The sequence below is a fragment of the Peromyscus maniculatus genome, chromosome 9 (genome assembly GCF_049852395.1).
Source record: "Peromyscus maniculatus bairdii isolate BWxNUB_F1_BW_parent chromosome 9, HU_Pman_BW_mat_3.1, whole genome shotgun sequence".
In the NCBI taxonomy this organism is placed as follows: domain Eukaryota; kingdom Metazoa; phylum Chordata; class Mammalia; order Rodentia; family Cricetidae; genus Peromyscus; species Peromyscus maniculatus.
Genome location: NC_134860.1, coordinates 110957006 through 110981709, shown reverse-complemented (window position 1 = coordinate 110981709; position 24704 = coordinate 110957006). Strand labels below are relative to the sequence as shown.

Sequence of the window (24704 nt, the reverse complement as noted above, 5' to 3'; positions counted from 1 at the left end):
TCCTTATGAGGCCCACCCAGGCAGTGGGCAGCACTGGTTCTAGGTCACCCTGCCGCTCCTGTGATCTGACCTTACCACTGCAGTGTGGGAATGATGTGACTCAGCCCTCAGCCATGGTGGCACTTGGGAAACTTCGGAGGGAACGGGTCCTGCTGGCTGAGTATGAGGCACAAGTAAAAGGTGAGAGGGTGCTTCAGGCCTGGTTTACTGCAGAGACCCTTGAATGTCCACTGCTGACCCTCAGATACCACCTGAAAGAGGTGGAGGAGGGAGCCCAGGCCCTGCTGCTGGGAGCCTCTTTGGCCTCAACTGCCTGCTCACGCCCTCCTTCCCTCCCGCCTCTCTATTCAGCTTGGGTGGCTTGCTGCTCACTCAGGCAGCCATGGCTCTGGTAACCTGAGGGAAAGGCAGACTGAGAAGGTGGCTTTCTAGCTGGAGTGTGATGAACCACCTAGGCTTTGCTGGTGGCCTGATGACTCACCCTTCACACCACTAGAATTCATGAAGCCTTAGCGCCTTCATCTCCTGTTGGCACTGAAGTCGCTTACCCGTTAGTGTTGTTGGCCCCCGGTCAGGCTGGAAGATTGAATGTGAGTTAGAGAAATTCAGTTAGGCTGACTTTACAGCCTTAAACTATTAGACCTCTGGATTCTGGCAAAATGAGCTTTGTAAGTTCTTAGCTGACGGCTTCCTTTCTTCAGGGTGTGGTGGGTAACTTCTGCACAGCAAAGGAGGCATCATCTAACCTCCCCCCTCAGTTTCCTGTTGCCTCCTGATATCTTGACTCCCATTACCACTCTAACTGGGTCTATATTTCACCTATTGTGGATACAAGCTCGGAGAAGCAGTGTCACATAGCACAATAGCTCCCAAGAAGAGGAATGAAATGACCTTTGGAGTTTTCAAACCTGTCAATGAAATTCCTATGTACTTGTCTGGTACAAGCAATTTGGTGCTGCTCCATAAGCTAAGTGATATGACAGGCTGGGAACCAACAGCAGTTACCTGGAGGGGAATGTTTAATGGACCCAGTGTTACCGGTCATTGGTAGTGTTGGCAGGGGAGGTGCTGTTCTAGAGGGTCCCGGCTAACGGTGGGGTTTAGAAGCCCATCACAGAGGTGAGAGGGATCCTTGACTCAAGGCCCTATTGGGGTGCGGTATGACCAAGCAGTTCTGGGGTCCACTTGAGCTGGTTCAGGAAGTCCCTGTGAAGAGCTGTGCTCCCATGCCCTGACCTGAATCACTTCACAGGACATGGAGAACCAATGGGAGACACTGCAGGTATTGGTGGAAGTATTAAGGCCACTCCACGTAGTTAAAAGGGAGGTTTATTTTGTGAAGTAACTTACAAGTGAAGGGATAGTTTACAGGGTTTGGGAAAGGCATGCGCAGTCCGGTGGTGTTCTCTGGAGAACTCTGCTCTGTCTACCTCCAGCGTCCAGGGTCCAGGAACCAAGAGAGCACGCTCACCCATCCAGGTCTGGGTCTTTCCATGCCTCCCCTGGCCCCGCCTCGTAGGCGTGACAGTTGCCAGAGTCTCAATGGGGGTTGGAACTTCCAGATCCAAGCTGGAATGGCTACCCACTACATCAGGCCTGGAAGGACCACATGGCAAAGGAGCTGGATACTGTGATCTCTTTCTGGACGGATTACTCCCATGACCAGGAATACGGGTTGGCTACCCCTCAATGATGCCTTGTGGCTTTTGCCCCTCCCAAACCCCTACTTCACTCTGAGGCCTCACAGATCTACTGGCTTCAGGAGAGTAATGAAGCTGTGGAAAAGGTGAAAGTTTCCTTCCCTCTTTTTCTAACCCTACATGTCTCACAGGGGCTCCTTCTCATGCCTTTCCCGCAATGGGAAGCTCTATGATGAACTCAAATATCTCCTGCCACTGGGGAAGCAGGTCAGTTTTCACACTTAAGACTGTCACACGATTGGATATGGCCAGGGATACTTAGGATCCCCCTTTTCCCAGATGCTCCTATTTAAACTGTGTTCCCTCACAGGTAGGGATGTATTGTCGCTTGTACCGCACTGTTGAGCGCTTTCGCCGCGCTGAGCTTCTGGGTGCAGCAAAACCAGGTACCCTCTCCTATCCCCGCGACCTCCTCGGGAGCTTCAGCGGGTCATTTATTCAGGGGATCCAAAGCGGCCTGGAAAAGGAAAGGGACTGAATATGTTCCAAGAGGCAGTATATTCCGAGCCCTCACTTACCATGTATACTTAGGTGGTGAGTTTTTGATTCGTTTTGCTCGGGTGGAACCGCCTGCCAAGAAGTGTGCCTTTTCGGTGACTAAGGACGGCACTCCAGTGAAGGTGCAGCGGACCCTTTTCAGCGAGAGTTACTACACCTTGGCCATGAATGAGCGTTGGAGAGTGACAGAGGAAACACGTTATCAGGTGTGTGTGTGGGGGATGACCACAGGCTGTTGGGCATGAGTGCACTCTGAAGACAGGCCTGGGAGCCTGTCACAAGTCCCGTTTCCTCCTGTCCTATCATTTTGTGACCACCTTCACTCCTCAGCTCTCTCCCAATTCCTGTACCACCTATCAGTGCCCTGTTTCCAGGTAGAAGAGGTCCCCTCTTTCCTCCCAGGGCCCTTCTGCCTGAAAGTGAACTAAGTCCCAGAGTTCCCCATCTCACCCCGCAAGCAATGCTGGGTGGATCCACTTGGCCATTCATGGCTTGGCTCGAGGGCTTTTGCCCTGGAAAGCTGCAGAAAGAGCAGGTGTCCTTGAAGAGCAAGCTAAGTACTGAGTCCTTCCTAGGGGAGAGAAATGGGACAAGGCATACAGACTCTGCCCGGTCTCCTCACAGAATGAAGCTGTGGAGATGCTGGACCGGATCGTCTACTGGGTGCGGGTGGACTCAAGTGAGCTAAGCTGGACTAGGTTCTCACGAACCCATAAGGCAGAGGACTTGGCAGTGCCCACGATGCTGCTCCACCTGGTGGATCAGCTTCAGGAGGAAGATGAGGAAATGTCCAAGAAGTATGCAGAACTAGAGGACTGGGGTGTCCAAAGGATTCTAAAGCACCTCCAGGTAGGCACAGAGAGAGAGAGAGACACCCACTCTACAGGGGGCCCTTTACCTGAAATATGTTCTTTAGCTTTTTAGACTGGTGGATCTAAGGAAGGACATTCACTTGAAATACAGACCAGGGCCCTCAGAAAGGTGGAGCATGGTATGCTGGGGCGGAGATGGGTGGGTCCTAAGGCAGAAAGAGACCAGAGCCCCAGGCACATCCTGAGACCGTGATCTATGCTCCTCCCCAGCCTCTGTGGGCATCCAACTCTGCCTTACCTCCTCATTTAGTGCTTTACCCTCTCTGCTTGAGAGATCCAGACCTAAAGCAAGGATCAGAACCTATAGGCCCATGGGATACAGTCAGTCATTCCAAAAATGTTCTTCTGTAATTCTAGAACTCCAGAGGTAGAAGCAGGAAAATCTAGAGTTCAAGGTCAGCCTTGTATGTATAGTGAGTTTGAGACTAGCCTGGGCTTTCTCAAGCCTGGGGTTTCAAAACATACAACAACCAAAAAAGCTCCCTTTGGGCTTACTGAGTATAAAAACATGAGGAAGGACTTTTTTTTTTTCCTTTTGGTTTTCCAAGAAAGGACTCTGTGTAACAGTCTTTGCATTCCTGGAACTCATTATGTATACCAGGCTGTCCTTGAACACACAGAGATACAACTACCCCTGCCTCTCCAGTGCTGGAATTAAAGGTATGGGCCACCATGCCTGGCAGTAGGGATTTTTGAAGTTAGATCTTTCTGATTGGATGAGAGAAAACTGGAAACATTTGTCTTTTGTCTCTTTCTTGGCAGAGGAATGGAAAGCTGTGCTAGATAATATATCAGAGGATGGCCAAGGACTTCCTGGTGCCTTCGGAAGAGAACAGAACCCAGGTGCTCATCAGGAAAAAGAACTCAGCTTTCAGTTTGGGGTCTCATAAGGGAGGGAGCTGCCCTCCTCCCTCCACCAAGGATCAGGCAGAAGAAGGGGAAAGTCTGCCCAGGACTGGGCATTGGTTGCAGGAACTTAATTATCTCTGTTTGGGGGAATATTTTATTTTGTAGGGAATGGGGTCCGGGCAGAAAGGCAGGGTGTCCTGTGACAGAGTTCAAGCGTCTTTCACCCTTGAGGAGGAAGGGAGGTTCCAGGAACTAAAACCCTCAGATGCTTGGGAGAGGGATTCTGACCCCTACAGTTACTTTCTTTCAACCCTCACTAGGCCAGGCAATTGAAGCTGGCCGGTACCTACTCCAGGATGCCCAAAGGGAAGGTGACACCCAACTTCGAGATCAAGTCATTGACAAGTTTCTCTTGTTGCCTTTCCACTCTGGATGGGATGCTGAGCACGGAGGGTTCTACAGCTTCCGGGATGTTGATAATTGGGTCCCCCACAGGGTAAGAATTCCCAGAGCAACTTGCTGGAAGCCTGGCGTGTGATGATGGAACTCCGAGCCCGGAGTGGTTGCATATGCCTTTCCCTGGCACGTGGGGGCCAGATCAGAAGGATCTCTGTGAGCTCAGGTCCAGCCTGGTCTACATAGTGAGGTTCAGGACTGCCAGGACAAGGTAGATCCTGTCTCAAAATGCAATAACAACAACAAAAAAAATTGAACCCAGAGTCCAGTTTTCCCCCATCGTATATCCTGTGAAATACCTTGGAGAAGAGAGAGTATGCAAATGCTGACACCAAGACACACATCCCCTTAGTCTGGTGCCAGTGGCTTGAAGGGTTCTTGGGTGATTCTCACTTTCCCACTTGGTGGCAGACAGGAGTGAAATTGTTCTGATCAGTTGTGTCCTGATCCTGCGGGAGATCTGCTGAGGGTATGCTACCAGCCATGGGTAGCAGTAATGTCCGAGAGGCTTAAAGATGATGTGACAAGACAGACAGCATTCTAACTTAAGGGACAAAGGGAGTCTGCCCCAGTATTTGTCCTTTTAAGGAGCTGCTTGGCATACATTCAGGTCAGAAAGCTAGCCCTACTCTTAGGGACTATTCAAACTCTCTCCCCCGTGTCTCATGATTGAGAACCAAGTCCTGAGCCAGACAGACTGAGCCACAGCCGGATATGAGTTAAGTGTCCTAAGGCCAACAGGGACCTCACCTGCCTATCTCTGCTCTGTGCTCAGGTGGAATGGAGCGCCAGGCTGTGGTGGCCACACTGTGAAGTCATGGTTGCCTTCCTCATGGGTTACAGTGAAACTGGAGACCCTGCCTTGTTAAAGATCTTCATTCAGGTGTCTGAGTACAGCTTCCGCCAAGTAAGTGCTGTCTCCTTGTTTCCTGGAAGCCCATTTCGGGTGTGCAGGATATGACAGACAGCAGCAAAGGGAGAAACAGGGCCTATGTAAGGGAATCTAGTAGGCTTCCCCTCATCCCCTCCTAGCCCACTCATCACGTATGTATTGCCTCCGCTGCTCTGAAGTTTCCAAGAGTGCCTTTTGTTTGGTAAACCAAGAAGTTCTCTGCCTCTAGGAGTTCACCTTTCTCAGTGGTCAGACCCTAATCAAGTAAGCAAACAAATGTGGAGACCAATGAGCTGTGAGAAACAAAGAGGATAGCAAATGACAGAGAACTTTCTTACAGAGGGATCAGAGAAGACCTTGTGAGCAAAGATCCAAAGCAGTGGAGGGCAGGGTGTGTCTGTTCAACAGAAGGGAAGCTTGGAGGGTCCAGTCAGGTGAGCTCCATGTAGCAGGAACGTCCTTGATCTGACAGGTCCAGCAGCCTGAGCCTAGACAGGGAATCCAACAGCTAGCATATCAGGCTGGTGAATCAGCAGTTGGACAGCCCCCCTCCAAGTGTGTGTATGTGTGTGCGTGTGTGTGCGTGTGTGTGTGTGTGTGTGTGTGTGTGTGTGCGTGTGTGTGTGTGTGTGTGTGTGTGTGTGTGTGTGTGTGTGAGAGAGAGAGAGAGAGAGAGACAGAGACAGAGAGAGACAGAGAAAGAGAGACAGAGAGAGAGAGAGAGAGTATAGGTAGGTCAGAGGACACCTTCAGGTGGTGTCCCTCAGGCACTATACACCTTTCTTTTGAGACAGTCACTCACTAGCTATGTTGGCTAGCAGGCGTACCCTTGGGATCATCCTATCTCTTTCTCTCCAGTAGTGAGAATACAAGCACGCTATATTGTCTTTTTTTTTTTTTTCATATGGGTTCTGGGACCAACCTCAGGTCCTCATGTTTGCAAGGCATTTATTTTATTTTATTTTATTTTATTTTATTTTATTTTATTTTATCTTTTTTTATTTTATTTTATCTTATTGGTTTTTCAAGACAGGATTTCTCTGGGTAGCCCTGGCTGGACAGTCCTGGAACTTACTCTATATACCAGGCTGGCTTACAACTCAAAGATCCCCCTGCCTCTACCTCCGAAGTACTGGGATTAAAGATGTTCATCACCACCACCACCAATCTAGTTAGCAAGACACGTTGCTGACTCCTGGCCCAGCAGATGAGTTTCTCAGGCTGTAGTTCAGAGAGAAATTTGGGCTGTTACAAATACCTTGTTGTTATTAAAAATGTAAGTGACCTGGGCATGGTGGTTCATACCTGTAAACCAAGCCCTTAGGTGACAGGAACTAGGAGATTGCAGCAAAGAAGAGGCTAGCCTGGTCTACATAGTAAATCTGAGACCAACCAGTTACATAGGGAAATCTTGTCTCAAACAATCAAATAACATTAACAAAAATAGTTATTATGGAGAGTCAGGGGCAAGGCAAATTTTTGGACAGAAGGTCAAGAGAAGAGGGAATGAGGGTCAGCAAAGGTGACCAGAATCAGTCATGATGTAGGAAAGATACCAAACCATGAACCTCCCAAGAGTAGTGTACTTAAGGTAGGCAGTTTAATGAAGACTAGTGGTGTATTTCCAAAGTCACTACTCTACTTGAGTGGTTACCCTGAAGTTGTAGCGGGGACTCCCATTCTATGGCCTGCGGCTTTGGTTCCAGAAGAAAATTACAGTTTAAGTGTGATTATTCTCTTGGATGGCTCGTGTGAGCCAAGCTGGCCTCGAAACTCACTGTGTAAATGAAGATGACCTTGTGCTTCTGCTCCTACTGCCTCTGCCTCCACTCCTGAGTGCTGAGAAGACAGGTGTGCACTACGACATCTGGCTATTTGTCCTAACTGCAATCGGAGTCCAGTATGGTTTTATTATGATTAGAGGCCATGTTTCTATTACAGGGTATCTAAACAGGCAGTTAGAGCTCTCAGATACTCAGCACTAATTCCAAACAACACAAGCTATTAGGTTGCATCTCTCCCTGAATACTGAATCCTTAAGAGAATGAATTAGAAGCCACCAGTCTTAAATGTAAAATGAAGTAATAATGAACTTCAACAAGATGGAGATAATAACATTAAACAATTCCAAGAGGCCACTGTGGTATGAATCCTCTCAATCTTAGCACTTTGGAAGCCAACACAACTGTGAGGTCAAAGTCTTCCTGGGATACTGTCTCAAATGAGAACAAAAAAAAAATGAATTGCAGAAGTAATAATCAACAGGTAGAGCTGGGCAGTGGTGGTGCATGCCTTTAATATCAGCACTCAGGAGGCAGAAGCAGGTGGATTTCTGAGTTTGAGGTCAACCTGGTCTACAGAGTGAGTTTCAGGACAGCTGAGACTACACAGAAACCCTGTCTTGAAAAACCAAACAAAGTGTTGGGGAATGTCTTTCTGTACACTGTGAATGAGTATTGTTCCCACTGATTAATAAATGGACTTGCTTGACCTGTGGCAAGGCAGCTTATAGGCAGGCTGGAAATCCAGGATAGACACGGGGAAAGGGGAGAAACAGGCAAAGAAGAGATTGCAGCCTGCCACCCAAGGAACAACATACCAGCAGATCAGTAAGCCATGGAACACGTGGCAAAGCACAGATTAATAGAAATGGGTTAATTTAAGATATAAGAGCTAGCTAGCAAGAGGCCTGCCATAGACTATACAGTTTGTAAATAATATAAGCATCTATGTGTTTACTTCAGTCCCAGCGGCTGTGGGCCAGGCAGGACTGGAGAAATATTCTCACTACAACAAATGGGAAGATAGTCACTAAGCAATCTAACAACAGAGAAGGCCAAAATTCAGATGGCCAAGGAACAATCCATAGAAAACCAATCTGGAAATTTGTTAGTTTCCTTTCTCCCTGCTCCAGAACCCCCCCTCCCATTATGTTGTGTCAGATCAAGTAATTAAAAATGAGGACATGAGCCCAATGGAGATGGTTCGTGCCTTTAATCCCAGCACTTGGGAAGGAGAAGCAGGCAGACCTCTGTGAGTTCCAGGATGGCCAAGGCTACACAGAGAAACCCTGTCTCAAAAAAAAAAAAATCTTCAAGTTATGGTATATACCTTTAATACCTTTAGTTCCAGCACTGGGGAACCAGAGGTAAGAAGATCTCAATTGAGTTCCAGGCCATCCTGAGCCACAGAGCATGTTCCAGGGCAGTCAGGAATACAAGATGAGACTCCTCAAAAATAAATACATAATAAGGACAAGACTACTCAAAAGTTGCTAAGATTAGATACAGACCTACTTATTCCTCCCTTGAATACACCACCACCACTCTTTCTGAGACAGAACTTGAGGCAATTCTCCTGCCTCAGCCTCCTGAGTACTGGGATTACAGACAGGAAAAATTACACAGCTAAAAATTTTCAACTCATATGTCACAACTTAAAGAGAGCATTTTGATGGTAAACTTGAATGCCTTCTAAGAACAGGCTCTATTTAACTATTGCTTATCAGAACAAAATGAAAAAGGCCTAGGATAAGGACCTGAGCTACATTTGGGGGAACTGAAAGAAAGCCTCAGGGAGACAGGTATGGGATGGAGTGTGCAAAGGGTCTGTCCAGCCAGCTTAGCTGATGTCCCCCAGATCTGAAGCATCAGATCCACTGGACAGGGTCAGAACCCATGATGAAGGCAGGCAGCAGACCAGGTTGGCCAGGAACTTACAAATGTCAGCCTCTACCTCCTAATTACTGGTTCTAAAGACAATGCCCCATTACACAGGGTTAGAGGAAAGTCTGAGATCCTTTTATAAAAACCTCAGTATGCAAGGACAACAGTTACAGGTATCTGCTTGATAATTCAAAGATCTTTTAGACCAAAGGCCTGTGGAGTAGAGGACATGTATGCCAGGGAAGTCACTTGTTGCAAAGTTTGCTGGCAGGTCAATCTAGGATTTTTTCTTTTTTAATTTAGATGAGATAAAAAAATGTATTTTTAAATATTTCATTCAAAATGTTAGATAACACACTGCAATCAAATATAGAAAGCCCTTCTCTCAGTGTTTCAGCACGCCACCTGCAGCCCCTTTTGGGTTACAAGCTGACAGACCCTACTGCCTACCATCCTCAGCTTTCAACTTTTTCCAGGATATGGTCTGTTAAAAGGACTGAAATGCCATTTGAACTCTGACCAGTGGTAGCAGTGCAAAGGAGACACGAAGGGCCCCTTCCTTGGCTGGTGACATTCAGATGGGTTCTGCTAGACACTGTTACTCTCTCCTCATTCCAGTTTCGTGACCTTGTGTATCGGGAATGGTATGGCTATCTGATTGAAGATGGAAGGGTGGGACTCAGCATCAAGGGAGGCCTTTACAAAGGTGAGCAGGGGAACGGGGCGAGACTGGAGGGGTGTGTGGCACCTGCCTTCCACAGCCTTCCCTACCCTGACATCCATTCTGTTCACAGGCTGCTACTACAACCCACAATGCATGGCCATGTGTGAGCAGATTCTGGGAGCCCTGCTCCAACGCACTGAAGACTCTAAATAAATCTGATATGACACTGCCCCACCTGCTTCTGTGGACACTTCTGTGGGCCCTGTGGAAGGGAACAGCTACTCCCCACGCGACCTATTTTGCTTGGCCTTCATGACGGCTTCGAAGGTGCGACCTCTGTGCCACTCCACGGTGCCCATTGGCTCTGGGTGCTCACTGGCTGTGCTGTTCAAAGGCAGATCCCAGCAGCCAGGCTCTTCTGGGGCAGGCAGGTCCCAGCGGCCCACCTCTTCTGCCACCTCCTCCTGGGAGCCTGGCTCCAGTCCCAGCCCTGGCCCCCATCATACTTGCTGTGCTTCTAAGGGGCTACTGAGCCCTCGCATTCACAACCCAGCAGGACCCAGGAGCTCTGCCGCTGTGACGAACATCTTCAATGCTAGTGTGAGCCAGCCTGTCCTCACTTCGTGGGTACCTTGCTGGGTGACCACACGGACCTGGTGCTATGGCCCTGCACATCTGAAGCCACTGGACCTTAAGACTGATGTAACCTGCTTTAGATATCTGGAGATTATAGTATCTGTTCAGTTGGAACCTCCAGCTCACCTCTGCATGATCAGAACAGCTCTCTCTCCTCTTTCTCTCTCTCTCTCTCTCTCTCTCTCTCTCTCTCTCTCTCTCTCTCTCTCTCTCTCTCTCTCTCTCTCTCTCTCTCTCTCTCTCTCACCAAAACCTGCCCTCTCAGAGAATCTCCAAGAAGGAAAAGGAGCCACAAAGCCTGTTCTGCATTCTTGGTAGCTGCTGCAGCTCCTCCCCCGAAGTCGCCAGCAGCCCAAACCCCCACTGAAAGCTTTCAGCTTTTGACCATACTTGGGCACAAACCCAGCTTTTGGCCGACACGTCGTCACTCTTCTTCGCCTACAGGCTATATAAGGTCCCTGCTTTAGTGCAGGCACATGACTTCTCCCGCCTTGATCTCTGGGACTGGAGAACTCACCCGGGAGTTGCTTTGCTCAATTATACCTGCTCTTTTACTTTTTCAATTAGGCTTCATCTGGCCTACTGTCTCAACAGAGAAACCCATTATGATATATGGGGGAGGGGGGGGGCACAAAACAATTTGAACACACAGCTGCTATGACAGGCTTAGAGACCCAGCCACAGCTTCTGACCGGCAACATCTGGACCCAGGAAAAGCCATAAGCTGACTTCACCTAGTGGGTTCTGCATCCAAGAGGAAATACCTGACATTCTAAACATTCCCTACACCCCTAGACAAATGTCAGCCACTCAGGGTACTGAACCCTGAAAATCTCCTCACCCCAACTTCTACTATGATAAAAATCCCACTCTGCCTAGGCTCTGGGCTCTCTGTTCTTGCTGCTGAGTAGGACAGAGAATTCAAGCTCTGAGCTTGACAATAAAGGCTCTTTATTGAGAGCTGTTGGTAGCAAAAGACCATGGAAATATACAGTGACAACTAGAGTTCAGAAGACCAACCTATCAGAATTAAGGCTTCTGTTAAAGGAAACCATCATGCAAAGCATTATGGAATTACTGCCTTTTAAATGAATTGACTGTCTCTTGTTGTAAATAAACTTCTTGTGCAATAACAGCTATGATTCTCCCCATTTACCAGGCATTTCTGTGTTATGTGTACATGTACTCAAGATTGCATCTCAATCTTATAGGCACAACTTCCCCTATATATTTGGGGTGATTGGATAACTTTACCCAGCTGTGTTTATTTTTCATTAACATTCATCTGGCCAGTGCCATTTTCTGGACAAAAGTATTTCAGCTAAGATATGCTGTGGGATGTTCTGTATGTCCTGTGGGAGCCCTTCTTGGGTTCTTTGTGGCGTTACCCAGCAGGTCCGCATAGAGGATGATTAGGACCATGGGCCTGAGTGCAGGTGTCTGAGATGGTCTGCACTTGGCTGTGCTGGGGGATGGTCTGTATGTCAAGTTGTTCTGATTGATCAATAAATAAAACCTGATCGGCTGTGGCTAGGCAGGAAGGATAGGCGGGACTAACAGAGAGGAGAAATAAAAGGACAGGAAGGCAGAAGGACGGACTGCAGCCGCCGCCATGACCAGCAGCATGTGAAGATGCCGGTAAGCCACCAGCCACGTGGCAAGGTATAGATTTATGGAAATGGACTAATTTAAGCTATAAGCACAGTTAGCAAGAAGCCTGCCACGGCCATACAGTTTGTAAGCAATATAAGTCTCTGTGTTTACTTGGTTGGGTCTGAGCGGCTGTGGGACTGGCGGGTGACAAAGATTTGTCCTGACTGTGGGCAAGGCGGAAAACACTAGCAACAAAGATACCTTTTTATCCTAGGACAAATGCAGATAGATAAACATTAGCTCATCTCACCCACAGATAGAGAAAATAACCACTAACAATTAAATCCTCAACTCTTTACCTTTATCCCAGTTATTTACAAAAGACCCTAATTTAAGAGATTTACTGCTCATATTTCTGGGATAATGTTTTATCCATCTGCTGGTTACCGAATTAAGGCAGTTACTTCCCACTGACCCAAGGAGATTGCCATCAAGGCCAGGTAGATGATAAAGGCCAAGCTTCGTTTTTTGTACAAATGTAGTTTTAATCCTCCTCAGCCAGGTGCTGTTCCTAGATTCCCTCCTTAGCAATTACTCTGAGCAAAAGTGCTTTTACTAACCAAATGCTACATGCTCTGACATAGGTTGCTTAGCAACTGAACACACACACACACCCTACCAGAAAGCAGCTGCAGCTGGGACGGGGGGTGGGGGTGGGGGGAAGCAGCACTGTACCTGGAAGTTTCTCTGTGTCCCACAGATTTTCCCCAGATGGTGGTTGGGACAAATCTCTCATCCACAGTCCTTCAGCCTTTTATAAAATAATCACACAGAGGCTTAATATTATTTATAACTGCTTGGCCATTGGCTCAGACTTATTACAGATTAGCTCTTACACTTAAATTAACTCATAATTCTTATCTATGTTTAGCCATGTGGCTTGGTACCTTTTCTCAGTCTTGCCTTGTCATCTTGCTTCCTCTGTCTCTTCCCAGAAGTCCCCTCATCTGCTTACTACACCCATACTTCCTGCCTGGCTACTGCCAATCAGTGTTTTATTTATCAGTCAGAGCAACACTTGTTCACAGCATACACAAAGACATCCCATAGCGCAGCACCTAAGAATAAAAGATAATTTTATTTTACTAGTGACTTATTGACATTTGTAAACCCCTAACATTTTACCTAGCCACTTCTAAGGTTGAGCACATAAATTTCTCTTGAGAATCCCCTAATTGGTCTTAGCCTTTAGTTGACGCTACCAGAGAACTCCTCTTTAGTTACTCCCTCTTTGGGGTTGTAATTGGAAGCTGACAATCACTGCTCTATGTGTGGATCCTTATCACGTTGCTCTGCGACCCTGAAACCTTCAAACCTTGCATTGCTTTGCCAAAGAATTACTGCTTGTGTGTGTATACCAGTTCTCCCACAACACCAGGGGAATTGATTTAGAAGAACAAAGATGAGGATGGAGATAGAAAGAACTAGGTAAATTGATGAAAGAACAGTAGAAGGGACTGAGAGGAGCTAAGTGTGAGAATAGAAAAGAAGCTGTGTAGATAGAATTGATTTAGAAGAATAAAGTGAATGGACTAGAGAACTCAGCATGCTTAGATTCATTTGATATCCCTCAGATTAAATCCTCAGCTGATTGATAGACTCTTCCACAGACACTGGGAGAAAACAATAGCTCTTTGCCTTTACATACAGAATTTGGTCTCCATGATGGTCTTTTGGGGGTCCCTGCAATCTGAGCATAGTATTTGGGGGTTCATTCCAGATCCTCCAAGCCCATTGGGACCACCGCCCATAGAGTCTAAAGCCGGCCAGTGTCTGCCTGTCTGCCCTCTCTGTGTTTAGTTTCATTTCTGTGGCTAGCCTAAGATGGTGATTGTGATCAGAAGTGGTTAAGGGCAGATGCACCAGAGCACCATGATCACAAGAGCCTGGAAAATGTTGCAGACTCCAGTAAATGGGGACAGAGAACCCCACATCTGTTTATCTGTAGTGGGGAAGAGACCCTCCATATCTGTTTGATTGAGGTCAGAGAGCCTCAGATCTGTTGTGGGGCAGAGAGCACAACATCTGTTTGTGGTCATCTGACACTGTTTCCCTGGGGAAATTATTTGCCTTCCTGTTGGAATGTCCTGCCTATATGAATGTGTGAGAAATGTGGCCACATGTATGCATGTTCTATGCCTGGGCTTCTGTACGTACATTGTGACTCCTGGTGGAAGCTGTGCATGGACAGTCATTGGGGCCAAATGGCCAGCAGAAGGGATGAAGAGTCCCTTTAGTTGGGTTGGGACAGACTAAGAATGCTCCTGCCACGTTGTCTCCTTGCACTCTGGCTGGGAGCACAGGGAGCTGGTGGGGGAGCTTGTTGTGCTGCAGTGTGGTATGGACTGCCACCATGGGGACTCAGCATAACCAGTCACTGGGACGGGCCATGGGAGCCCAGACAGGGCAGGATTGAGGTCAGCCTCCCTATGGAGAAGTGCAAGGTGGCTCCAACCAGGAGGGAGCTGGCAGAGGGGCCTCATGTAGCTCAGAGTACTCCTGACCCAGGTGCACTGTGGGACTCGGGGCTGAAGGAGAACTGCCCCTATGGGGTCACAGCTCTGGAGAGGCCTGGCTGAGACATGGAATCACTTCCAGCCTGACATTCTTGTGCACATGAGACTCTGGGGTTAACAACAATCTTTGACCCCATACTGTGTACTGTTCTCTTCCATGCCAATGAGTGTGGCTCCCAAGACCTGCCCTGTGACTTCCTGAAAAAACTGAATAAAGTTTGGCTCCAAGAGCAGAATGGAATGTCACTGCCTATGGTTGCTAAGCTATGGCAGCTATGATATAATGCTATAGCCAGGGCTGCCTTCCAATAGATTCTTCATCCGACCCTTGGCCGCAAACAAAATCATGGCCCTACTGCTAGCAGTCTGGCCATTGGAAGTCAGAATGCCTCCATGTAGGTGGGCTTGTCCTCTATGCTATGCCATGGAGGTTCAGGCCCACCAGCACAGGCATCTGAGACTCTTCCAGCCTTCAAGCTCCTTAGCCTGGTGGAGGACTGATGCCACACAGACTTGATCACTCTCATCACCCTTTCCAGTCCCGGGGTTGTTGTAGCTGGAGTTTTCTCCCATCCTGCTCAGACCTGCAGCCACTCAGACCCAAATAAACACACAAATGCTTATATTATTTAAACTGTTTGGCCTAAAGGCTCAGGCTTCTTGCTATCTAGTTCTTATATCTTAAATTAACCCATTTCTATTAACCTTTAAGTTGCCACATGGCATTTGGCTTATCAGTACTTTTTCTCAGTTCTGCCTTCATATCTTGCTTCCATTGTGTCTGGCTGGCGACTCCTGACTCAGACTTCCTCCTCCCAGAATTATCTTTTTTGCTTATCCCTATACTTCCTGCCTGGCTACTGGCCAATCAGCATTTTATATATTAACCAATCAGAGCAACATATTCACAGCGTACAGAACATATCCACAGCATTTCCCCTTTTCTTTTCTTTCAAAAATGAAAGTTTTAAATTTAACGTAGTAAAATTACATATAACAAAACAATAATCAAACAAGAATTATAGTTACAATATCTAGCCTATTTATAATATCTAGTCTATTTGTATTTGGCAAAATTAAAGAAGATAGCCTATCTATCCTATATTTGTGAGTCTAAGGTTTTTTTTTTTTTTGAGTAAAACCAAAATTTATTATAAGCCACAGTCGTCCTAGGGTCCCCCATGCTATATAAATAGCCTCTATGATTCTGTGGGTTGTAGTCTGATTGTTCTTTATTTAATATCTAGAATCCACTTATGAGTGAGTACATACCATGTTTTTCCTTCTGGGTTTGGGTTTCCTCACTCAGAATGATTTTTTCTAGTTCCATCCATTTGCCTGCAAATTTTATGCTTTCATTGTTTTTCTCTACTGAGTAGTACTCCATTTGGGTATATGGACCACATTTTCTTAATCCATTCTTCAGTTGATGGAAATGTAGGTTGTTTCCAGGTTCTGGTTATTACAAATAGTGCTGCTACGAACAAAGTTGAGCATGTATCTTTGTGGTATGAATCAACTAAAAAAAATCAGTAACCCTCCTATACATAAATAATAAAAGGGCTGAGAAAGAAGTCAGAGAAAAATCACCCTTTACAATAGCCACAAATAATATAAAATATCTTGGGATAACACTAACTAAACAAGAGAAGGACCTTTTTGATAAGAACTTTAACTCTCTAAAGAAAGAAATTGAAGAAGATATCAGAAAATGGAAGGATCTCCCATGCTCATGGATAGGTAGGATTAACATAGTAAAAATGGCAATCTTACCAAAATCAATCTACAGATTCAATGCAATCCCCATCAAAATCCCAACACAATTCTTCACAGACTTGGAAAAAAATATTCAACTTCATATGGAAAAACAAAAAACCCAGAATAGCCAAAAGAATTCTATATGATAAAGCAACCTTTGGAGGCATCACTATCCCTGACTTCAAGCTCTACTATAGAGCTATAGTAATAAAAACAGCTTGGTACTGGTATAAAAACTGACATACAGACCAATGGAATCAAATTGAAGACCCTGACATTAATCCATGCACATATGAACACCTGATTTTTGACAAAGAAGCCAAAACTATACAATGGAAAAAAGAAAGTATCTTCAACAAATGGTGCTGGCATCACTGGATGTCAATATGTAAAAGATTACAAATAGATCCATATCTGAGTCTAAGGTTTTATGTCTAACTTATCTTTTATCATAACTAAGGAAATTATAACTATCTAGTATTCAACTACATCAAAGAACTCAGAAGGATATAATATTACCTGAGAAACAGTAGAAGGACTGAAGCAACTTTTGGGAGTCTTACAAGAGTAGACAGACAGCTGGCAGGCTGGACATTCATCCAAAGTTCCTCTGTAAAGTTGGCACATTTGTCTTCAGCCCATAAGCCTAGAGTCTCTCAGTCACTTCTCTCTGTGTCTTGTAAAATGTCCTGTAGATGTAACCATCTTGTTAAATAAGAGGCAATGCATAGATGAAAGCCCAAGAGGTCAGAGCAATAGCTAAGAGCTAAAAACCTTACCCTTCACTGCAGCTGCTTTCCTCCTCAGGCCTTAGAGCTACTTTCTGTATGTTTTTCTTTATATAGGCTTTCTGCTCTGCCTTTTCTTTGGTTGTAAACCCAACCACATGACCTCCTCGTCACTGCCCATCTATAAAGACCTCCAGGTCTTCTATAGTTGGTATTGAGATTAGAGGTGTGTGTCTCCATGCTGGCTGTATCCTTGAACACACAGAGATCTGCCTAGGTCTGCCTCCCAAGTGCTGGGATTAAAGGCGTGCACCACCACCGCCCAGCTTCTGCTATGGCTTGCTATTAGCTCTGACCCCCAGGCAACTTTATTTATTAATATATAAATAAAATCACATTTCAGTATGAATAAAGTATCACCATAATGTCTGGCAATTTCCTCTGTGAAGCAGGAACCTGAAGGACCATTTTGCCAAGCAAAGTTCAGTGGTCACTTTCCTATGGGTCCTACATGTCCAGTCAATCAGGCAGTCCAGGCAAGAACAGTTTCTTGCCCAAATAGCTATTTTGGCCAAGAAGAAGATAAACTCCCTATAGAGTGTTTTCAATGCCCATCCTCCTCTCAAATAAATTGGTGCTGCCAGGATCAGACATGTCTTACTGTCCAGAAAGTCTAAATTTTTTAAAACATTTTAATGCCATATTCTGTAGGTCTTTGAAGTGTTTGAAGATTACCCATCTATCTTAAATATATCTATGTATACCTAGAAATAATAATAATAATAAATCATAATCATAGACTAATTATTAATCTGTTTTTAATTATCCATTATAATCTAAATGAGTTACATAAACATAATACCACAAACAAGAGTAGAAATATACATTCAGTATAACACAACTTTAAATTAGTATCAATAAACTAAAATCCATATGAATATAATACATTTTAAACAAGTTGCTCTTTAAAAGTAGGTTCAACAATCTACCTTTTCATCCTATCATATCTATATACTATATTTCTATATCATATTCTCCTTTCTTCTTTTAGAAAGATATTAGCTATGACCAATAACAATTTGTAACAACCTAAACAAAGGCAAACATCCATAATCTAATTTTTGGGAATGTGGGTGTAGTTTTCCAGGCTACTTCCTGCTGGATGAGGGCACTGTATTCTTATGGGGGCATAAAGAAAATTTTAGGATTATGGAGTATTTTGTGAGGGTGTATCATCTGAGCCAGTTGCCTTGAAACCATTCTGGATGTTGGATCATCTGGGCCATGGTGTCATCAGAGAACTTTCAGGGGGTCTTGGCTGGTCAAATCTGATCTATCTTAATCTGGAAGAAATCCATGGACTCTGGCTTTCTGTGGAAACAAAAGCAGAGCCTCCTTTCCAAAGCAACCTATCCTTACATCCAAATTTTGAAGTCAAGGTACCTTTAAAATATACATATTGGTTTAACTGAGCAGTCTTTACAATCAAATGTCTTTCTGAAGTCAAAAATCCCAAAGACAACACAATCCATATTCTCTGTGTGATATCCATCTTTATGTGGCTTATTTTTTATACCACTTTTACAGTCTTTTTAAAGACTTCATTTTTTAAAACTATTTCTTTATTTAACTGCATATGTTCCTTTTTCTCTCTTTTCCAAGCCTATGTACATTTTGACACACATTGTAAACTATTCCATCTGAATCTGTCTTACTGTGAACCTCTTGTTTTAAACTGCAGCATTACTAAGACTGAAACGGCAGCTGTGGCTGCTGGCTCTGCCCACCTCAGCTTTCTAACATGGTGGAACTATTTTTAACACCAGCTTCAGAGGAACCATACTCAGCACCAGAATCTGGAAGGCAGTGGGTCTATGCCTCTATCAAAGCAATGTGTAGCCCAGAAACATTTTTTTTTTTACTAGCAAAAACTATATCCACCATGCAGCATAGTGTGCAGCTTGGAGACACCTCTGTGTAACATGGCATAGGTCAAGCCTGCACACCATGAACCTGCCATAGAGTAGCTCAAGCCTACAGGTTGCTGATAACGTAAAAGAGACAACTAGGAAACTGTTTTTAGCTCCATTTTAGAATCTTGTTTCTCAGGTTTTAAGTGGAAACTTGAGTCATTGGGCACCATTTGTAGCTGGCCTCAGACCCAAATAAACACACAGACACTTATTATTTAAACTGTTTGGCCTAATGGCTCAGACTTCTTGCTATCTAGTTCTTATACCTTAAATTAACCCATTTCTATTAATCTATAAGTTGCTGTGTGGCTTGTGGCTTACTGGTACTTTTTTCTCAGTTATGCCTTCACATCTTGCTTCCTCTGTGTTTGGCTAGTGACTCCTGACTCAGCCTTCCTCTTCCCAGAATTCTCTTCTCTGCTTATCCCACCTATACTTCCTGCTTGGCTACTGGCCAATCAGCATTTTATTTATCAACCAATCAGAGCAACACATTCACAGCATACAGAACATATCCAAAGCACAGGGTAATGCTCCAAGTAGCAGGTAAGTCCATTACCTTCCTGGTTGACATTGGGGCTACCTTTTCTGTCATGACCTTTCACTCAGATCCCACAGTTCCCTCACTAATTTCTATCACTGAGGTGAATGGGATCCCCTCTTTTCCTCCTAAGACCCTCCACTTCCCTTTATTCTTGCAGGATGGTTTTTCTCACACTCTTTTCTAGTCATATCCATTTGTCAAATGTGTTTACTTGGCCATGATATCTTCAGGTGCTTTGGGGTCACCATCTCCTTGGCCCTCACACTCACTTTTGACTATCATCTTTTTCCCTTAATTGCCTCATACATCACTACCCCAGACTGCCCTGTACCTACCCTCTTGGATCCAGTCAAGCATGGTTTATCTCTACCCTGGTGATTGCTACTTTCTACCAGTCAGTCCTAGGTGATCCTTCCTCCTTCCCTTCCAGACACCAGTTTCCTATTTCTAAACCCCATCGTTGAGGCCTCAAACCCATTATTACCTGCCTCCTGTCTCAGGGGCTATTAATTTCTATGGACTTGTGTTGCAACACTCCCATTCTGTCCATGTGTAAGGCTTCCAGGGCCTACTGCTTAGTTTGAGACCTCTGCCTCATTAATGAAGCAATTGTCTTGCCCCACAAAGTGGTCATCAATTCTTATACCCTGCTCTCCAACATTCCTCTTACAAACTTCCCACTCTATCATCCTGGACCTAAAAGACATCGTTTTTACTGTCCCTCTACACCCTGACTACTATTTTCTCTTTGCATTGAGCTGGGAGAACCCTGATACATGGTCTGCTAGACAGCTCACATGGACTGTTATGCCTTAGCTTTTTCAGGATAGCCCCCATTTCTTTGGCCAAGCCTTGATCTGGGATCTTTCCACCTTTTGACTCAATCCCAGCACATTTCTCTGGTGTGTAGATAACCTCTTACTTTATAGTTCTTCCATATCTCTATCTCAGCAGGCTACCTCTTTGATCCTAAACTACCTTGTCTCCCTGGGATACCATGTTTCCGAATGTAAGGCTCAGCTGTGCTCTCCCATTGCTGTATATTTGGGCATTCAGCTCAGCCTGGAGTCTATGATCTTCTCATCTGATCAAGTCCAAGCCCTGCAGGATTTATAGGCCCTGACCACAGCGGACCAGATTCTCTCATTTTGGGGACCAATGAGATTCTTCTATCACTAGATCCCTATCTTTGCCATCACAGCCAAACCCCTGAATGAGGCAGCCAGAGAGATCCCCATGGGGCCCCTAACCCACCTAGCCATCTGCTGCTACTTCTCTTTACTGCAGAATCTGATCCTAACAGCCTTTACTCCAGGTCTCCTGGAGTCCACCTGCCCCTATCACCTCTTTACAGATGAAAAGGTAGGAGTGGCCACTGGAACTTTAGCCCAACCCTGTTTGGGCCTTCAAATTTGGCTGTTGCTTTCCTGTCCAAAAATGTGGTTAGAGGACTTGGTACACCTAGCAGGAAGGCCAGATAACTCAAAGTCTTGGGTGGAGTGAATTCCCATAGAGTGTACCTCTGTAGGAAACTGGAGGGCCTCCAAGAGCTTGGCTATAAGGGGTCCATTGACAATGGGAGAATCCTTGGCAGTGAGGAAGCACCTCTGCTTTTAAAGGACAGATGGGAATTGGCTACAAAAAGGCATATTTAAAGTAGGTGTTGATGTTGGACTGTTAACACTTAGCTATTTGGAGCATCTAGTCAAGGCCTAATTTGATCTTTTGTGAAGAGGTACCCACCTGCAGGCCTTCCTGCTTTTTGTACTGGGTCCTCCAGCCATGTGGGGGCCACGCCTTTCCCTGTATCTTCCTCTCCAACAGACATGATCAATTTTTGACTCGGGGTTAGTCACCCATTTCCAGCTACTGCCTACAGAGGTACCTGGTACCTCTTTCCAGTCCAGGAGCCCTGGAGTCTCCTGCAACTGCACCATGGCAAACCTGATCCATTTCCATAGCAGAGACATTCTCTGTTCTAGGGGATCTTTGTGATGGAAGAAGTCCTTACTAAAGGCTTCCCTGACTCCTACGACTCAACCTATCATAGAGGAGTACTAGTACCCTGAATTTGCCTGATGTCAGGGCTCTGTCAAGTGGGCAAGAGTCTTATCAATAAAAACAAACCTGAAGATATTGGGTGAAGGCTGGAAGATCAGAGAGACAGAACAAGGCACAGCTACCTCACCTTGCCAGTTCCTCAGCTGATTCTGTTTCCTCAGACTGGAAGCCTCTGAGTCCTGATCCTGAATGAATCTCACCTGAACTGCTGCTAGAAGCCTGAAAGCTTAACCAGCCAAATGCTTAACCAGCCAAATGCTTAACCAGCCAAATGCTTAACCAGCCAAATGCCTCTAGTTTCCAGTCCTCATGCCTTATATACCTTTCTGCTTTCTACCATTACTCCCTGGGATTAAAGGCTAGCTTTCTGGGATTAAAGGCATGAGTCACCATGCTTGGCTATATCCTTGAACACATGGATTTCTGCCTCTAGAATGCTAGGATTAAAAGCATGTGCTACCACAGCCTATCCTCTATGTTTAATATTGTGGCTGCTCTCTTCTGTGACCCCAGATAAGTTTATTAACATGCACAATATTTTGGGGAACACAATACCACCACACTGTGTGACCTCCAGTTGCTGATGCTTGATCCTAGAACTGGTGCCTTTTGCATGGTGCATAGAAACCAGGCTCATGCCAAGTCAGATAGTCACAACCCTGCCCTGCCTGGGAGGATGGAAGACCAGAGATTAACAGAGAACAGGGGTCCCACATTTTTGAGGCCCTTTTAGTCACCGCAGTCTTGGGTTAACTGTGTCCTGCTGCCATGCAGCCCGAGGACCTGATGGACATTTAGCACTGTAACCTTCTGTGCAGGCCAGAGAACTACCAGATGAAGTACTATTTCTATCATCGTTTCTCTCGGCCCCAGGTGGGCAGCTTTTGTAAGGGTGTAAGGGACACAGCAGAGAAACATGGATCTGAGTGGGCCAAAAGCAGTGGGCAGTGAAGTAAAGTGCCTTGGGACAGTAAGGCCCTGGCTAATGTGGAAGCCTGGCAAGTGAAAATGTGTATGTAGGGACTGTAAGCTAGACACAGGTTGGAGATAGGATTCCCCCCACCTGTGCCTGTGCTCTTTCAAGAGAGGACACAAGTGTGGAGTAGGGAAACTGTAGAGTTCGGTGCCAATTGTACCCTGAAGTTTTTCTGTTTTCCATCTGGTCTTCAGCAGCTTATAAAATAAACACACAGAGGCTTACATTAATTACAAACTGTTTGGCCCATGGTTCAGGCTTATTATTAACTAGCGCAGTGAGTATCTATTAACCTAGGTTTTGCCACAGGGCTTCATGGAATTACCTGTGTTTCATTATATTTTGCTCCTCAGCAGCACTGCCTCCTCTAACTCTGTCTTCTCCTTGTCTCTCTGCTTGGATTTCCCACCTTGCTGTATTTTGACTTGCCATAGGCCATAGCAGCTTCTTTATTAACCAATGGTAGCAACATGTATTCACAATGTAGAGAAAGACCATCCCACAGCACTTCCCCTCTTCTGTCTAATCAAAAAGGAAGATTTTCACTTTAACATAGTAAAATTATATATAATAAAACAGTTATCAGGCAAGAATTATAGTTACACTATCTAGACTATTTGTATTTAACAAAATTAAAGAAAATATTCTATCATCTATTCTATTTCTGTGAGTCTGAAGTTTCATATCTTGTGGTGATTTATTGTGTATTAAAGCTTGCCTGAGGATCAGAGGACAGAGCCAGTCACTACATTAAACAAAAAGGCCAGGCAGTGGTGACACACATCTTTAATCCTAGCACTCAGAAGGCAGTGATCCAAATAGATCTCTGTGAGTTCAAAACCACCCTGGACTAAATGAGATTAATTTAGTCTAGGAAAGAAAGAGATCAGGCAGTGGTGATGCACACCTTTAATCCCAGCACTTGGGAGTCATATGCCTTTAATTCCAGCACTTGAGATCTCATGCCTTTGCTACCAGTATTTGGGAAGCACACATGCCATTAATACCAGCACTAGGAAGGGAGTGCTCTGGCTGGGTGGAGAAAGGTATATGAGGTATGTGGGGACAGGAACTAAGGCCTTTCAGCTGAGGACAGAGAGGCATTCAGTCAGAGGATTTGTGGAGATAAGATCTTGCCTACCATTTGGCCTGAGGCTTTGGTAGTGGTGAGAAGTTTCTCTAGTGGCTTGTTCTTTTGCCTCTCTGATCTTTTGGTGTTTACCCCAATGTCTGGCTCCAGGTTTTTAATTAAAAGACCATTTTAGAATTTGTACAACATATGGTGCCCAATTGGCTAAGTTTTTATTGCAGACTCTCTGCAACAAACTCCCTAAGTTTGGGGGCTCTAAAAACTACAGGAGTTAACCATTTTTACCCATTTTCCTTTGCAGACAGCTAAGTCCACAGACTCAGTCCCAGACACAAGCCCAGGCTCAGGCTCAGGTGTAAGTGCAAGCCCAGACCCAGGTTCAGGCTCCAGGCATGACAGAATTAGCTGCTTTCACATATTCTCCCCCATGCAGACAGCTGGCTCTTTAGTTTCTTCCTCTTGGCTTTATCTGGGCCCCCTCCTCAGGCTGCTGCCACTCCATCATCTGAATCACCATTGTCAGCATATTTAGTGAGGCAATTGGGGTTTCTTTTAGGAAAGAAGTAGTTGAAAGAGAGTTTTTTCACCCACGTTAAAAATGGGAAATATTTTTACATTGGAAGGTATTTGGTCTCTATTTGATAATACGATTGATGGCCTGAAAATGGAACAATAAATGAGAGGATAATTAATGTTGATGAGTCTTATGTAATGTCAATTATAGATATTATTTGTTCAATCATTTCTAATTTATCATTTAAAAAGTTGATTAATATGAGTGCCAAGATAAAAGTTTTAGAAAAACTTGTTTTAACTGATCATAAAGATTTTCAGACACAGACAGAGAAATTTAAGGAGAACCAATCTCAGCATTGCATCATAAGGTTACTGAGAAACAGCCTAATGTTTTCAAATAGCCAACCTTACTTTATCCATTAAACTTACAGGAACTACCAAATGATAGATATTCCCCCAAACTGTGTATGAGCTGATTGGACTGCTATGCAAATGCTAGATTTGAGGAGATTCAAAGATGATATAGCCTCATATGGTTTCCTTATATATTATAGTCTCATGTAGTCTCAATCACATTTTGTGAAGCATATTGTAAACTCATGGTCAACTTGTAATAGAATCATCCCTCACGACTGGAGAGATTTGGTTAGAGGTGTC

At 45.0% G+C, this 24704-nt stretch overlaps 1 protein-coding gene and 1 long non-coding RNA gene across 3 annotated transcripts; one reads left to right on the top strand and one right to left on the bottom strand.

The window, feature by feature from the left end:
• The first annotated feature begins 5 nt into the window (after positions 1-5).
• On the top strand, positions 6-9809 carry LOC102920372 (N-acylglucosamine 2-epimerase-like). Its single transcript, XM_076544046.1, has 9 exons — positions 6-391; positions 1832-1907; positions 2011-2086; positions 2232-2404; positions 2823-3047; positions 4245-4415; positions 5151-5282; positions 9551-9638; positions 9727-9809. The coding sequence occupies exons 1-9, from the start codon at positions 6-8 to the stop codon at positions 9807-9809; spliced, it is 1410 nt and encodes a 469-aa protein (XP_076400161.1).
• Positions 9810-12080: 2271 nt separating this feature from the next.
• On the bottom strand, positions 12081-21743 carry LOC143267465 (uncharacterized). 2 transcript variants are annotated; one of them, XR_013042606.1, is made up of 3 exons: positions 21593-21743; positions 16679-16848; positions 12081-15878 (listed from the first exon to the last, which is right to left on the bottom strand). It is a non-coding gene; the product is annotated as an uncharacterized LOC143267465 (long non-coding RNA). The 2 variants fall into 2 exon arrangements; XR_013042607.1 differs by having other exon boundaries at positions 12081-15875.
• Between the last annotated feature and the right edge of the window lie 2961 nt (positions 21744-24704).

Excerpts from the sequence above, each read along its gene's own strand:
- LOC102920372 (XM_076544046.1), top strand. The coding sequence starts at position 6 with ATGAGGCCCACCCAGGCAGTGGGCAGCACTGGTTCTAGGTCACCCTGC. Across the intron at positions 392-1,831 it reads CTCAGGCAGCCATGGCTCTG|GGGCTCCTTCTCATGCCTTT; the intron begins GTAACCTGAGGG and ends CATGTCTCACAG. Across the intron at positions 9,639-9,726 it reads CAAGGGAGGCCTTTACAAAG|GCTGCTACTACAACCCACAA; the intron begins GTGAGCAGGGGA and ends TTCTGTTCACAG.